General features: G+C 36.0%; 1 protein-coding gene across 1 annotated transcript in view; it reads right to left on the minus strand.

Moving 5' to 3' along the window:
- The window catches only part of LOC136845828 (huntingtin-like), a 121,008-nt gene that overhangs the window by 57,593 nt on the left and 48,861 nt on the right, over positions 1 to 14,554 (minus strand). The window contains 5 exon segments of the mRNA XM_067116210.1: positions 4,483 to 4,718; positions 6,451 to 6,636; positions 7,076 to 7,194; positions 9,123 to 9,189; positions 11,777 to 11,917. Of these exon segments, the coding sequence (XP_066972311.1) occupies positions 4,483 to 4,718; positions 6,451 to 6,636; positions 7,076 to 7,194; positions 9,123 to 9,189; positions 11,777 to 11,917 (749 nt within the window).

Consider the following 14,554-nt stretch of genomic DNA (forward strand, 5'->3'; position numbering starts at 1 on the left):
ATCCCTAGAGTACGGTTCATACACAAACCAAACTTCTGAAGTCATAATAACAGAAGATATAACAGAGTAACATTTGACTGTATGCACACGCTCCAGTATAATATTAGCTGGAGTGGCTACCCAGCTCATTCGTTCATATATAGTGTCTATTTTACACTAATACTGAGGGATGGGAGGGTGCACAATTCTAGGATATAACTGATGTATTTGTATGAAAATGTTTATTAAAACTTAAATCTGTTCATGGCATACCAATCAATCACACTGGGCTTGAATCACCATTTAGATGGGAGGATGACTCTTTGCAATGAACTAATGACCATAACAGACAACTTGAGGACAAGGTGGATCAGAAACAAAACAAAGTATTCTGAAAAAGCATTTCAAGTACAGGCAGTCCCTGGTTAACGGCGGACTCGGTTAATGGCGATCCGGTTTTATGGGGCTTGTCTAGTGACGAAAATCGGCAGTTTTCAGCGTCGAAAATCACCAATTTCCACCGTTTTTATGGGGCTTGTCTAGTGACGAAAATCAGCAATTTTCGGCGCCGAAAATCATCGATTTCCAATTATAGGAGCCGATAATGGGTATTGGCACCAATACATACCTAACAGAGGCGCCAATAGCCGAAAATCAGCACTTTTCGGTGCCAATAAGCCCGAAAATCGCCGAAAAAGTGCCAGAAATCGCCGATTTTCAGTTAGTGGTGATTTTTGGTTAACATCACACCCCCAGAACAGAAGCCCCCCCAATAACTGAGGACTGCCTGTAGTCAAAAACAATCACAGAGTAAAGCTGATGGTATGTATCACTGGTAGAAAAATTACTAACAATTCAGTTGGGTAGTAGGAGCTCATAACCCTGGATATCTATATCTCTTGCAAATGAATATGAATGATAGTGGGAGATGGTGGAGAGGAGAACAAGGAAGATAAATGTGCATCTTCTAATGTTGGTAAAACTTGACCCATCGTTGCTTATGGTCCCATTGATTACAAACCCACCCCTTAAAGAGACAGACTGACAGGAAAATTATATTAATTAACACCCAGAAATCCACAGAGAGAGTCTATAGAGGTGCATGAAGCAGATGCCCAAGAGACCAGGACAAGAACAACAGAGTAACAAAGACTATTCTGAAATTTCAGACACAAATGCATTGCCATACCCAAATAAAAACCATATAAAGAGATGACGAATTTCCTCTAACCTAGGCATGTGCATTAAAGAGTCCAAAGAGTCAGAGTCCACTGAGGACAATATAACTGGGGAAGCAGGTACTGGTGATTCAGCAGGAGCAATGTCAAAACCATACGCAGGAGTTAGAGCAGGAGACACTGGAATGCTAAAAAGACAAGCAAGGTAGCAATAGGAATTGTTGCTGACTAAGTAGTGGAGACAGGAGCAGCAGCTTTTGACTGGGCATCTGAAAGAGCAGAGACTGCTGCAACATGTAAAAATGGTAGTATTACCACTAGTGCATGTGGCACTACAAGCACAAATGAAGCAGGTAGGACCAAAAACAGCACATACACCAGAACTGACACAAAGGAAGTCAATGTGTTTAAAATGGTCAACAACATAAGGACAGGAGCACCACCAATAACAGTAGTGATATCTGCAGCAAAAAGGAATGGCAGTGAAATGGTAAGTACAGCTGACATAGCAGGAATCAGCAGAGGAATCATTAATGAAGAAAGGAAGGCAACCATAGTAAGCACAGCAGGGACCATACAAGCAGCAGAGAGAGCTGGCATGCCAGCAGTAGGGGCAGTCAGAAATACTACTAGTCATCATGCAGAGATAATGCAACAAACTGACAGAGGGATGCCAACATCAAAACAAAAATATCTTCTCAATATTAAGAAAATTTTAGATCCAATATCAGAGATTGTGTAACTGAAGCAGAAACAGGTTGATAGACTGACAGCAGTACTGGTATAACAGGTAGTTGAATCTAACCACTAGCAACAGGAGACAAGCAATGAGTTACTAAAGTGGCAATAATGGCTGAAGCAGCTGAGTTGTTGAACAAAGGCAGCAGCAGAGCAGCAATGGGCTGGGCCAGTAACAGATATGCAAGGGAGGAGACCAGTGAACATACAAGTTGGGCAGAACATCTTCAGGTTGCAAATGCTTGTCGCTACATCTTCCTTTGATCACAGCATTGCTGTTGATCAGCAAACCAGTCTCAACAAACTATCACAGGTACGTTCATGAGAGGACTGATAGTCCTAACATGACACAAAGCAGGTGGGGGTCAGTCTCCTGTGCAGATATGAACACCCAACACACCCTGCTGGTAAAACTTGTGAAATTAACTGACGCAAGATTGATGGGAAATGGAAACACTGAGATACAAAGAATACCACACTTCAAAAACTACTAGCTGCACAAAACAGTACACAAGCAGCAACATACAAATACAGAAAAAAGCATAAGTGAAACAGTACTTAAAAGCTTACTGATGAAAGGAAAGTCAATTCATTAATGAAGATACCAATTACAGGCAACTAAGAGATGTTATGGATATCTAGCAAAAACGAATTACCGTATTTGCTGGCGTATAAGATGCACCCTCACATAAGACGCACGCCTATTTTACAAGGATATTTTCTGGAAAAAAATTTTAGTATGTTTCATCATACATATATTGAAAGATATTCTAAAGTGATTTTGTAGGGAAAAATATATAATTCTAGCTTAAATCTGATGTTATAATAGTGCCTTTTTTGTTTTTCAGCCATGGGTTTGGACTCTGTATGAAATTTACCATAAACAACATTATGGAAAACCGTACCCAAACTCTTACCTCCTCTCAGGTCAGCTGTATAGTTATTTATATATGTTACTGCAACAGGCCACCAGGGCAGCGCTATGATTTTGTTTACATCCACTCATTGCAAATGGCTGACAGGTAGATGAATGTGTTTTTTTATTTAGAGAATAAATAAATGTTTCCTAAAGGTAAAAAAATCCTTATATACTGTAAGACATATCAGGTTTGGGTTAGGTATGCTTGGGAGGAGGGTACAGTGAGATGATGTGAGCTTCCCTTATAGGCTAACTGCTGATGTATCGTAAGCAATTTTTCATAAGTTTGTGGTAACAGACTGATAATTTGGCTTGTTTTCAATATTTTACTATTAGTAACATAATTTGCTGTAATAATTAGGCTTGATTTTTAATGTTTTATTATTAGCAGCAACTTTTGTGCCTACCCAGTATGCTTGCCGTAGGCTAGGCCTAGCCTACCCTACGGCCCTCAGTCTCCCATCCATAATACGGCCACATTGGATGCACAGCAGTTTTCTGATACATTTAAAAATAAAAGTCATCAATACGCCAGCAAATACGTTATGTTAATATGCAACCTGACATGGCACCAACAAAAACTCATTACTGGTACTGCAGACACAACAAACTAGAGGTTATGGAAAAATTTACCTACGTCAGTAACTACCAACAAACTTGACTGATAGGTAAAAAACATAAGAAACTAAGCAAAACACCAAATTATTCAAAATTCCAACTGACAATGTACAGAATCAGGTTAATTTAATAGAATTCACTAGTCAAGCAACAAAACCAGAATACCTACAGCGAGTCAGTAAGACAAGTGCCAGCAATAAATGCTTACCAATAGCTTTACGAGAAGAAAGGGGATTAAATTAGGCATGAATAACAAAAAGATGAAACAGAAAAGAAAATGGAATGAAAATGACTATGAAATTCATAGATTCCAAAGAGCTGAAGCAAGCTAGGAATGCTCACTTGCTTAAGCAAACAGCAGAAAGACACACAATAGAATCAGCTGGGCTGGGTGGTTACCTCCAAAAGATGGTCCACAGGTGTATATGCACATACTTGTTACTCTACTATTTCTTCTGTTGTCAAGACTTTAGAATTTGCATGTAGGGGGCCATCATGAAGACGTTTTGGGCTCAACATGATAGATGGGTTTACTATAAACAAATAAAATCTCCCTCAATTCTTGTTCTCTTGTCTCCACACACATCCTGCCTATAGTATAACTTATCAAATACAGTATTTCAGAAGTTTAGAATTATGACATTCTATATTAATAACAGGCATACCTATCATGATAAAAATAAGGTAAAATCTAAAAGATGCAACAAAGACAAGACTCCAGGATGCTGACTTACAGACAGGTATTAGCAAACTATTGATAAGCAGTTGTATCTGATAAACTCCCAAGCTATATAAGCTATAAATCTGTGCCACTATCTTTCAACAGAAAACTAGTCATAGCAAGATCATGTGCACTGGTTTTGAAAAGCAATTACAATCATGAGGATAAGAAAAGAATTTCGAAATACAAACACTAACCCAAACATCCTCAGTCTTGGCATAAAATGAGATTCATGATTAATAATAATATAATTATCAGAATGACAGTTTTAATCTTTTTCACAATGACAACATTCAAGTAACTACAAAAATTAAAAGAGTATGACAAACCTTATAGGATCACCATCTTGTCGAGATTCTGATATAGCAGTGAGATCATTTTCTAATTGTGTTAGAGGTTGTGTGAAGCAACGGTAATGCAAGCTACATACTTCTAAGCCCTCTGGTATTTGCTTTCCATTAGAACCTCCACAATCAGAAGACCCTCGGCTATTGGATTCTGATGATTTTCTATAAATCTGATCAAAAAGTGCTTTCACATTTGATCCAAACAAACATTTCAGGAGCTGTGAACAAAGAAAATGTATATGAGACCAAATTTAAAGAAAATATGTTTTTCAACATAAAACATTTTTAATAACCCTTAGTCACAAACGGCCTAACAGCACTGTGGTTCCTACTTTGCATGAGGGTATCAGTAATCACATTTCAAACTCCCAGAATAAAGCTGTGCATACTCATAATGCTTCGCCCCTCGGCCCAAATGAATCCAGATGACACAGCAACTCCAGGCAGGTGTCCCCTGGTTCCTGAGATACATAACAGTTGTTGTGTTGTTGGAGAATACCCATACACTGCCCTTCCAAGGATGTCGTAAGTGCTTGGAGGCCAAGGAAGACAGCCTTCAAGTCCTATTACTTGATATACTGGCACTGCCCTTTTGTTGACCAAGAAACCTTCACCAAAGGCCAAGAAAGTGAGCACTGATCATTCTTCTTCTGCTGCCACCCAGGAAGAACCTGCATAACCTCTGTGATAGGAACTGAGAACTACTCAGACATCATACAGGTGGTAAAAAGGTTACAGCGTTTGAAAGGATAGATCAGAGTGTTCTTGGATGATACAGCCATGTGGAAAGAATGATGACAATAGGGTCACAAAAGGAGCATGCAATTTAGAAGGATGTAATTAAGGAGGAAATGGGACAGGAAGACCTACTGAGGGCTGGGTAGATGAAGTACGTGAGGTATTTGAACAGATAAGTACATGAGGTATTTGAACAGAAGTATTTCAGAAGAGGTTATGATTCCTTCTGTTTGGAAGCTTCTTATCCCTGATCCTGTGCCCAGTGATATGGACAAACCTCTGTTCAGAGCATTCAAGTAATCCATGAATGGTCCAATCAACACTGGCCAGTCAAATCACTTCAACTAAATCCCACAAAAAATCTATGGGCAACCATGACACATACATAGGATGCAAGTGCATTTAAAACTAAGCAACATTAAAAACCACTTCATGCCAGTCTGGGTGTTCTTAAGACCTGAAGAGATGGATATAAATACTATGATAACTAATCCAATTGATGTCAAAGAATGAATAAAGTAACAGACAATGGGGGATCTCATAAAATACTAGATGTAAGTCACTAAAAAATCTAAAAAAGGGTCCAATAATGCAATTTTTCATTTAGTGTGCCCATAATCAACAACTCTGCAGAGTAATTCTAATAATCTTGACTTTATGACTTCCTTTTTCAATTAGAATAAATTATTTTTATAAGCCTAATGCAACTGGTCAAAAGTACTGTACTTTTATATGCCTTATGTGATTGATCTTATTTGTGTCTGTGACATGCCTTACAGAACTGCTTATGTTTCTGTGACATAGCTTTTGTAAATAAAGGTTTATGATTCACAATTTTTCTCTTTATCCATTTCAACTGACTTATTGAAATATGCTGATATATGAATCCACTGCAAGAGGAGCCTTAGACAGAGCTTAAGTCCCACACATATTGATGAAAGAAAATGAATACATCTACAGTATACACATTCAAGATTACAATTATGTTCATACTAATCACCATCTACAGTACTATGCTTACTGCATTCTTTAAATACTTAAATTTTAGCAAAGTTTAATAACGGGTGAAAAAAAAATTCACAATTTTATCTAGCCATAAACATATATCAGACTGACTGGATTCTTCAACTATCTGTACAATATGCCAAAAAGAACTAAACCAGAGTCGTTTAACCTTTGCAGAACACTATACAAAAAAAGACAAATGCTAACCTGCTGTCCACACTGAACTGTTAATGTAGGAAGCAAAGAGGTGACAACTTTCAGGTACTGTAGCAATTCATCTGCAAGCCTTCCAAATTCCAACATAGATGACACTTCTAATAGTCTTCCAAGACAAGTCAGAGCTACTCGTAAGAGTCCACATAATTTCTCTGTTGTACTATCCTCAAGAGACATCTAGAATATAACCAACAATTGCATAATTAATATATACTGTACAGTATAAAGATAATCAAAATCAAGAAGAGAAGCCCTGAAATAGAAGAAATAACAAGTAGATTTGGTTAGGGAAAAACAGTTGTCTGAGATAATTCATACTTACTCCATTGTCAGTCTCTCATGATACACTGCCTACTTCTCCCAGACAGTGTCATGTAACACATGCCGTAGATTTTATTTGCAAATTAACACAGCAAAATCAAAATGCCAGTAAAGCTTGTGTACAAAAAGAGCAAGATTAATGAAAATGAAGAATATTTACCAAATGGTAACAAGTTATAAAACCTGTGAGCAATCTTTGAAACGAAGGAAATGGTAACAAGTTATAAAACTTGTGAGCAATCATTGAAACAAAAGAAAAATTTACTAAAAGTAAAAGATTTAAACCAATACTGACCTTATAATTGGTATAAGCATTTTTTAAAACATCATACATTTTTATATATTCAGGCAAGTGTGCAAAGGTTCCAACTGCTCCTGGCTTGGATGATTTCCGTTCTTTTTCTTCACCGTCTGCTGAAATATAAATTGATTAATTAATTAACTATAAATCTCAGGTTTTATTAAAGAAATACAAGCTTAATAACTATCTAAATAATAAAATAACTTATCATAAAATTGCAAATACTACTGATAGGTCAAGATAATCTTATGAACTGATTACTAAAAAATGTATTTTCCTATACTGTACTTAATATAAAATGTTTGATAAAGTTTATTTCACAGCACTAAGTCAGAGAAAGCTCGGCAATGAAATGCATGACGTTACAGGTATCAGATCAATTTAAACAGAAAAACGTTAAAATCTGGAGTGCTCCACAGGAAAACTTTTGCTAGTTTAAGCTTCAACAGAACTTTGAGAAAGTAATGGCAAAAGCACCTGAACAGATTACTTGCTAATGTAAGAAAGGATGAATAGCAATATACAATTGCACCCTTCTACAAACTGTAAAGGTATACTGTACAGACTAAAGTCATACATATTCCATGTCCTGTTCTATGACCTGGTTTCAAATACAATCTTTTATCTGCACCCTGTAAGAGGATACACAAGTGACTTTACAAACAAAAATGCATTCCTGATGAAAAACTCCAACAATTAGTTAAGGTCTTTATGAGGAAGATTTCTTTATGTAAAACCAATGGCAATCACCAGATATCAACTGCATTTCATCTATACCTGATGGAAAATGCAACAACCACATCACTAAGCAGTCAGTTTCATATATACATATATACATACAATTTAGTTTTGTACATTTACACCACTGTCTACACAGTTTTATCTTTCAGTGCAAAGTGTGCTGACAGTATACCACATTAATTGAAGAAGGGAAATTCTAAGCTGCCATTTGACAGGAGACACCCATCCCAAACAGTATACAATACCATTACACCTCTCAGCAGCTTCCATTAGTATAAAGTTCCATGTGAGGATGAAGACATCTACATCCACTCCGAGGTTGAAAAAAGGGGGGGGGAGAACTAAGTACAATACAACAGTTTGTGTCAAAAAAAATACTATAACATACTTTTACATGGCATTAAAATCATTACCTTATATAACAATAAATAAGCTTTCTGACTTGAATAGTGTGACCAGGTAAGAAATCATTGTATCTATATCAGTCAGGCTAACAACTGACTCAAGGATCTTAGATTGTTCTAAGTCCAGGTCACAGTTGGACTGTTAAGTTTTGTTGCGTCTACTCTGCAATCTGACAAGGGCTAGCTGATGTTCTTACAACAACAGCTAACTGCTGAAGCTGATATTCAGATGTCTGATTTGAAGGAACAAAATGTATGATGCTAGTGATCCAACAGGGTGTAAGAAAAAAAAAAAAAAAGGGGTTACAGGAGGATGAGATATGTTAGGTAGAGAGTCTGTAACTGATGAGAGAAGTGTCTCAAGGGGTTAAAGTAGGCCCTGACAACAGACATATGAAAAGATACAACTTGCCACTTTTTCTTCAACCTTTGTGTCCAAGGAAGTATAGCTAACTATGGCATTTAGGATCATAGGCTAGGCAGTGGGGCTAAACAAGCTGTTTAGAATCTGCATTAATAGTTAACAAATGAAAGTAATATTAATCTAACTCCAAGTCTATATGCCTTTGATCCACTTCTGCATGATGTTTAAAAGATTTAAAAGCAAAACTAAAGAATTTAAAAAATAAAATGCCTGTCAATGTCTTTTGCCTTTTTTATTCCTTATCTAGTACATGGGCTAATCCTGGACAGCAATTCCCCACCTGATGCCTAATCTCAGGCACAATACTGGAGTGTATTGTAGGCACAAAACTGGTTATAAACCCTTTTGATTTTGTTGTTTTTTTGTGAAGACTGGTTACAGGTTGAATTTTTCACTGTATTCTAGTGCAGTGAATACCTTAATTCCACTTAGCACTAAAACTACTGAAAAAAAACATAAAAAATACACTAACCTTTCTCTCCTTTACTTGGGGAGTGAGTACGATTTTTGTCTCCAGTGCTTTCTGCTCTAGTTCTTCTCTGTAAAATATGAAAAAAATATCATAAAAATGAAAACCATGATCAACACTAATCGTTAAAATTTAATGTGCACAATATTTTCTCCTTATTGCAACTGCAAAAGCTTTTATTTACAAAATTACCTTCAAACAATTGTGCTCCCTTAAAGAAAAATCTATTTTACAAGTGCCTTTACTTGGTAGTCTAAGGGGTAGTCAATATCCCCCAACAGAATTAAATACAAAATAAGAGCCACCATGACTGTTTTAAGGACCATAAGTGAAAAGCAACACTGAAAGAACTCCAGCTCACATTCTAGTAGTGAGTTATTCAGCCACTGATGAAATCCAACCTAGAAGGTTGAAAGGCAAGGATACCTTGCAGAATGTAAGCACATATACAAAGAGCCAATGGTATGTACAAATTTGGATGAATTTTGAGGAAAATTACAAACAATAAATCAATACATCTGCCAGTGGCCTGAGCCTGTAACACCACAAATGACTCAATCACAATTAAGCCTAAATCATGAATGGCACAGATTTCTTGGTTCTCTCTACTCTGGCACCTCCACTTAATGAAGAGTTGGGGGTCTGATCCTTCTGACTGCTAACAAAATCTGTTTAGTGGAGAAGACATAAGACCTAGTAGTAGGGGCTATATGATACCCAAGAACCAGTACAATAATCGTGTGAAAATTTGTCTCATACTGTCTTCCCTCTCTTGTCATGTAGCATGATTTCACTGTAAGATTTGAAGAGGGTCTCGTAAGCTGTTAATTCAGTAATGAAAGCAAAACTACAAGTATGAATAATAAGATATATATAAAAGTACCTCTTGCACTGACTGTATGTATCTGTCTGTTGATTTTATACTGAACAAGTCACTACCATTTTGTACTATATTTTGTTATAGCCACATTAAAAATCTAATAAATATTTCTTAATGCTTCATGTCCGTGTTCAAGGCTTAATAAAAACATATTAAAGCAACAAAGAAAATTATATAATTGTATTGCACAGTCTACAATTGACACATAATTGACAGATGAACCGAGTTAATGGTGACAATCATTAAATTTACGCGTAAATGTTCTCACTTCATTTACTGATTAAATGTAATTGCAACTCCATAAGCAATCGTATGAATCTCTGTCTGTCTGTCTGTGAGTGAAAGAAAGACAGAGCGGGGTATGACAGGTCAGCTACCCTGGAAACAAATGAGCCACATTACCCTTACGAGGTTTGACAGGCAAGTATCAGCTGCCTTTGTTTTTCAGCACATGCTATATCCAGCTTGCTTTCATGTGAATGTAATTTTTTTTTCTGGACTTGGACATAGCCAACAAAATCCAGGAAGTTAAAGTCAATTAAGTTGAGGCGCTACTTTACTCACCTGTTGACAACCAGTGATTTCCTAAATGCAAAGATCAATGAAACAGGCAACATAACACTCACAATAAAGCCATAGACCCATCTCTTGAATAATGATCTCAAAATAGTCACAGATCCACCTCTTGAATAATGAAAACAGTACAAGTATGGGAAATTATGATGAGAATTTCAAAACTGGTTAACAGAGAAAGGATGAGAAATAAAGAATAAAAACTAACTAGAGAGCAGGTACTGGTGGGGTCACCAGTTACAACAACATAGAGCTTTGAGAATTAAGATGAAGAGCATCTAAACAAAACATTATATTTCAATAGATTCACCTGTATGAACAATACAATAACTCCAAAAAAGAAGCCCGAATTAACCTAAACACCCATCATATCAGAGGACAAATAAAAACGGATAAAACCTATCTTGAAGATAATGAATTTACAGATTCCCAATGAAATCTGCTCATCATAGTTGACAGACAGAAACAGCATTATCACATAAGAGTAAACAAATACCGGGACTGAACCATGAACAAAATCAAACGAAGTCAATTAAAAACTTTCAAGTACAAAAATTACGTGGGAGAAAGACTATAGTTGTCCATTACAACAGAGAGAAAAGCTTTAGTTGCCAAAACAAAATGCTCCTACCAAGAAGCAAGCTTCACATGATGGAAAAATAGCCCTAATAAAAGATATGAGGATATAACAAATTATATTATTTTAAGCCAAGGATTTTGTTCCAACAAGCAAGTTATTTTCTACACAAGTTGTTCCCCAATAACTGTACAAGAATCTAGTGTAGATGAAGAGGAGATAGATGTAGATAACTCTTGGTGTCATGTCAAACAGTCCTCCACACATATCTATTAAAGAACAGACAGTTCCTGGAACACAGGTGTGGTACTTCTGTGGACAGTTTTCAGGACGAAGCCCAAATTTCAAGTTCCAAAGATAAGGTTGATACTTGGCAACCCCAAGTCATGAGTACTGGTTGTGTTATGAGATGACCCACTCATTTGCATAATCTTTATTTGTATAATACATGTGCACATAAAGCCACAACGTATTCAATAATTTGCATCATGTAATGAGTTAGCTTACATACACTTGCTTAATTTAAAACACATCAGAAAAATTTTGGAGCAGACAAACTACTATATAAAGATAAAGAGTACATACTTCAAAATGAAAAAATGAATAAAAATTCTTGAACTATCTAACCTTAATGGGAGATATAGCTGCAGGTGGTGCCAAGGGAGCAAGTGTCGGCCGCGAACCTGGTACTATTTCTTCAAGGACATGAGTATATACACACAATACTCGCATTATATGCTGTACTACTGCCTCAGCTACTGATACCATCTGCAAAATCAATTAACCAGTGCTTATAATATTTTTAATTGAAAACTGGAAGTAGCATAGTTAATTATTTTTATTTATTTTTTTATAAAGAGGGTGCATCAGTTAGTATATACAAGGTCCCAGGTCACTAGTGGGAAAAGAACTGAATTTTGATTGACTGTTATGGGATTAGTACCCTAGTGCAAAGCCTTCTTCCAGGTGTTGTGGGTTTCACCTGTCTCCAGGCATGGACATTGGAGACAGGGAGGGTGGTTGTAATGGAGGATCGTGATTGGTCCACTTGCTCGTCTCACTGGTGCCAACTTGTGGCATTCCGTCAGGAGGAGGAAAGTTTCCTGATCCTTTCCTTTTCAATGTGTAGAGCCTCCAAGAGGCGAAGGTAGCAATGATCTGTCGCACTATTGAAAATCATCATTTTAATATTATGATCATTCTTTGTATAATTATGTATGGTGGCTTCCTGAACTTTGCAAGAGATGCTCTTGGAAAATCTTTTTCGTGGTCATACTGATGTAAGCGCCAAGGCATTCTCAGACTGGGCACCTGTACTGGCAGACCATGTTGGTTCTTTTCAGAGGGTCCTCCACTGAAGAGGCTGGGTTGTTTTCCATAATCAGGCAACTGATTTTCTTGCTATTATAGAATATTACCAATCTGATCTTTTTCTCAAGATCCGTAGGACAGACATTCTTTTCTATGATGTTGTAACAGTATGCTCATCCTCTTCATATTTTTTGTGAAACACTACTAGGTAAAGTTGTAACTGAGTGTTATTGTTTTGTTAATTTGAATGTCATTTCCAAGTGAAGTGTTCTCAGCCTTCTAGCTTTTATTACCCACTGTTATTTTTGTGTTGAGTGGGGCAATTTATAATAATTAACCCTTTAACGCCGAAGCCCTATTTACAAAAACGTCTCCTGTATGCCGGCGGCATTCGGTGAGTTAGCGCCGAAGCGGAAAAAAGTTTTTTTTTCAAAAAATCACAGCACGCTTAGTTTTTAAGATTAAGAGTTCATTTTTGGCTCTTTTTTTGTCATTGCCTGATGTTTAGTATGCAACCATCAGAAATGAAAAAATATCATTATCATATATAAATATTGGAATATATGACAGCGAAAAAAAAAAAACTTGTATATAATTGTATACAAATCGCGCTGTAAGCAAAACGGTTAAAGCTAATGACTTAATTTTTTTTAGTTGTATTGTACACTAAATTGCGATGATTTTGGTATATAACAAATTTTAAAACGATCAAAGCAACACAGAGAAAATATTATCACAAAATGATGCATGAATTCGTAACGCGCGGACGTAAAAATTTTTTTTTTCAAAAATTCACCATAAATCGAAATATTGTGCTAGAGACTTCCTGTTTGTTGAAAAATGAAGCTAATTGATTGAATATTACTAGACTGTAAGTGTTTTAGCTTACAATTGCAGTTTTCGACCATTTCGGTTGAGTTAAAGTCGACCGAAAGTCGAATTTTTTCTATTTATTGTGATTTATATGAAAATATTTCAAAACTGATAAAAGCTACAACCATGAGTTATTTTCTGTTGTATTCTACATGGAATTGCACACATTTTCATATATAAAACTTTATGTATCGACTAATATAAAATAGTGCAAATATTACGACAACGAGACGAAAGAATTTCTGAGATGTTCGGCCGAGTTACCGCGCAGATGTAAGGAAAATGTTTTTTTTTTAAATTCACCATAAATCGAAATATTGTGCTAGAGACTTCCAATTTATTGCAAAATGAAGGTAAACAATTGAATATTACTAGAATGTAAGAGTTTTAGCTTACAATTGCGTTTTTTTACCATTTCGGTCGAGTTAAAGTTGACTGAAGGTTGAAATTTTGGCAGTTATCGTGATTTATGTGAAAATATTTCAAAACTGATAAAAGCTACAACCATGAGCTAATTTCTGTTGTATTCTACATGAAATTGCACACATTTTCATACATAAAAGTTTATGTAACGACTAATGTAAAACGATGCAAACATTACGACAACATGACGAAAAGCATTTCTGAGATGTTCGGCCGAGTTACTCAGCGCAAGCAGACGTAAGGGAAAAAATTTTTTCAGAAATTCACCATAAATCGAAATATTGTGCTAGAGACTTCCAGTTTGTTGCAAAATGAAAGTACATGATTGAATATTACTAGAATGTAAGAGTTTTAGCTTATAATTGCGTTTTTTTACCATTTCGGTCGAGTTAAAGTTGACCGAAGCTTGAAATTTTTGGCAGTTATCGTGATTTATATGAAAATATTTCAAAACTGATAAAAGCTACAACCATGAGTTATTTTCTGTTGTATTCTACATGAAATTGCGCACATTTCCATATATAAAACTTTATGTAACGACTAATATAAAACAGTGCAAACATTACGACAACGTGATTTAAAGAATTTCTGGCGCGGACGTAAGGAAAAAAGTTTTTTCCAAAAATTCACCATAAATCGAAATATTGTGCTAGAGACTTCCAATTGGTTGCAAAATGAAGGTAAATGATTGAATATTACTAGAAAATGTAAGAGTTTTAGCTTACAATTGCGTTTTTTGACCATTTCGGTCGAGTCAAATTTGACCGAAGGTTGAAATTTTGGCAGTTATCGTGATTT

Source organism: Macrobrachium rosenbergii, chromosome 14 (assembly GCF_040412425.1).
Source record: "Macrobrachium rosenbergii isolate ZJJX-2024 chromosome 14, ASM4041242v1, whole genome shotgun sequence".
NCBI classification, from domain to species: Eukaryota; Metazoa; Arthropoda; class Malacostraca; order Decapoda; family Palaemonidae; genus Macrobrachium; species Macrobrachium rosenbergii.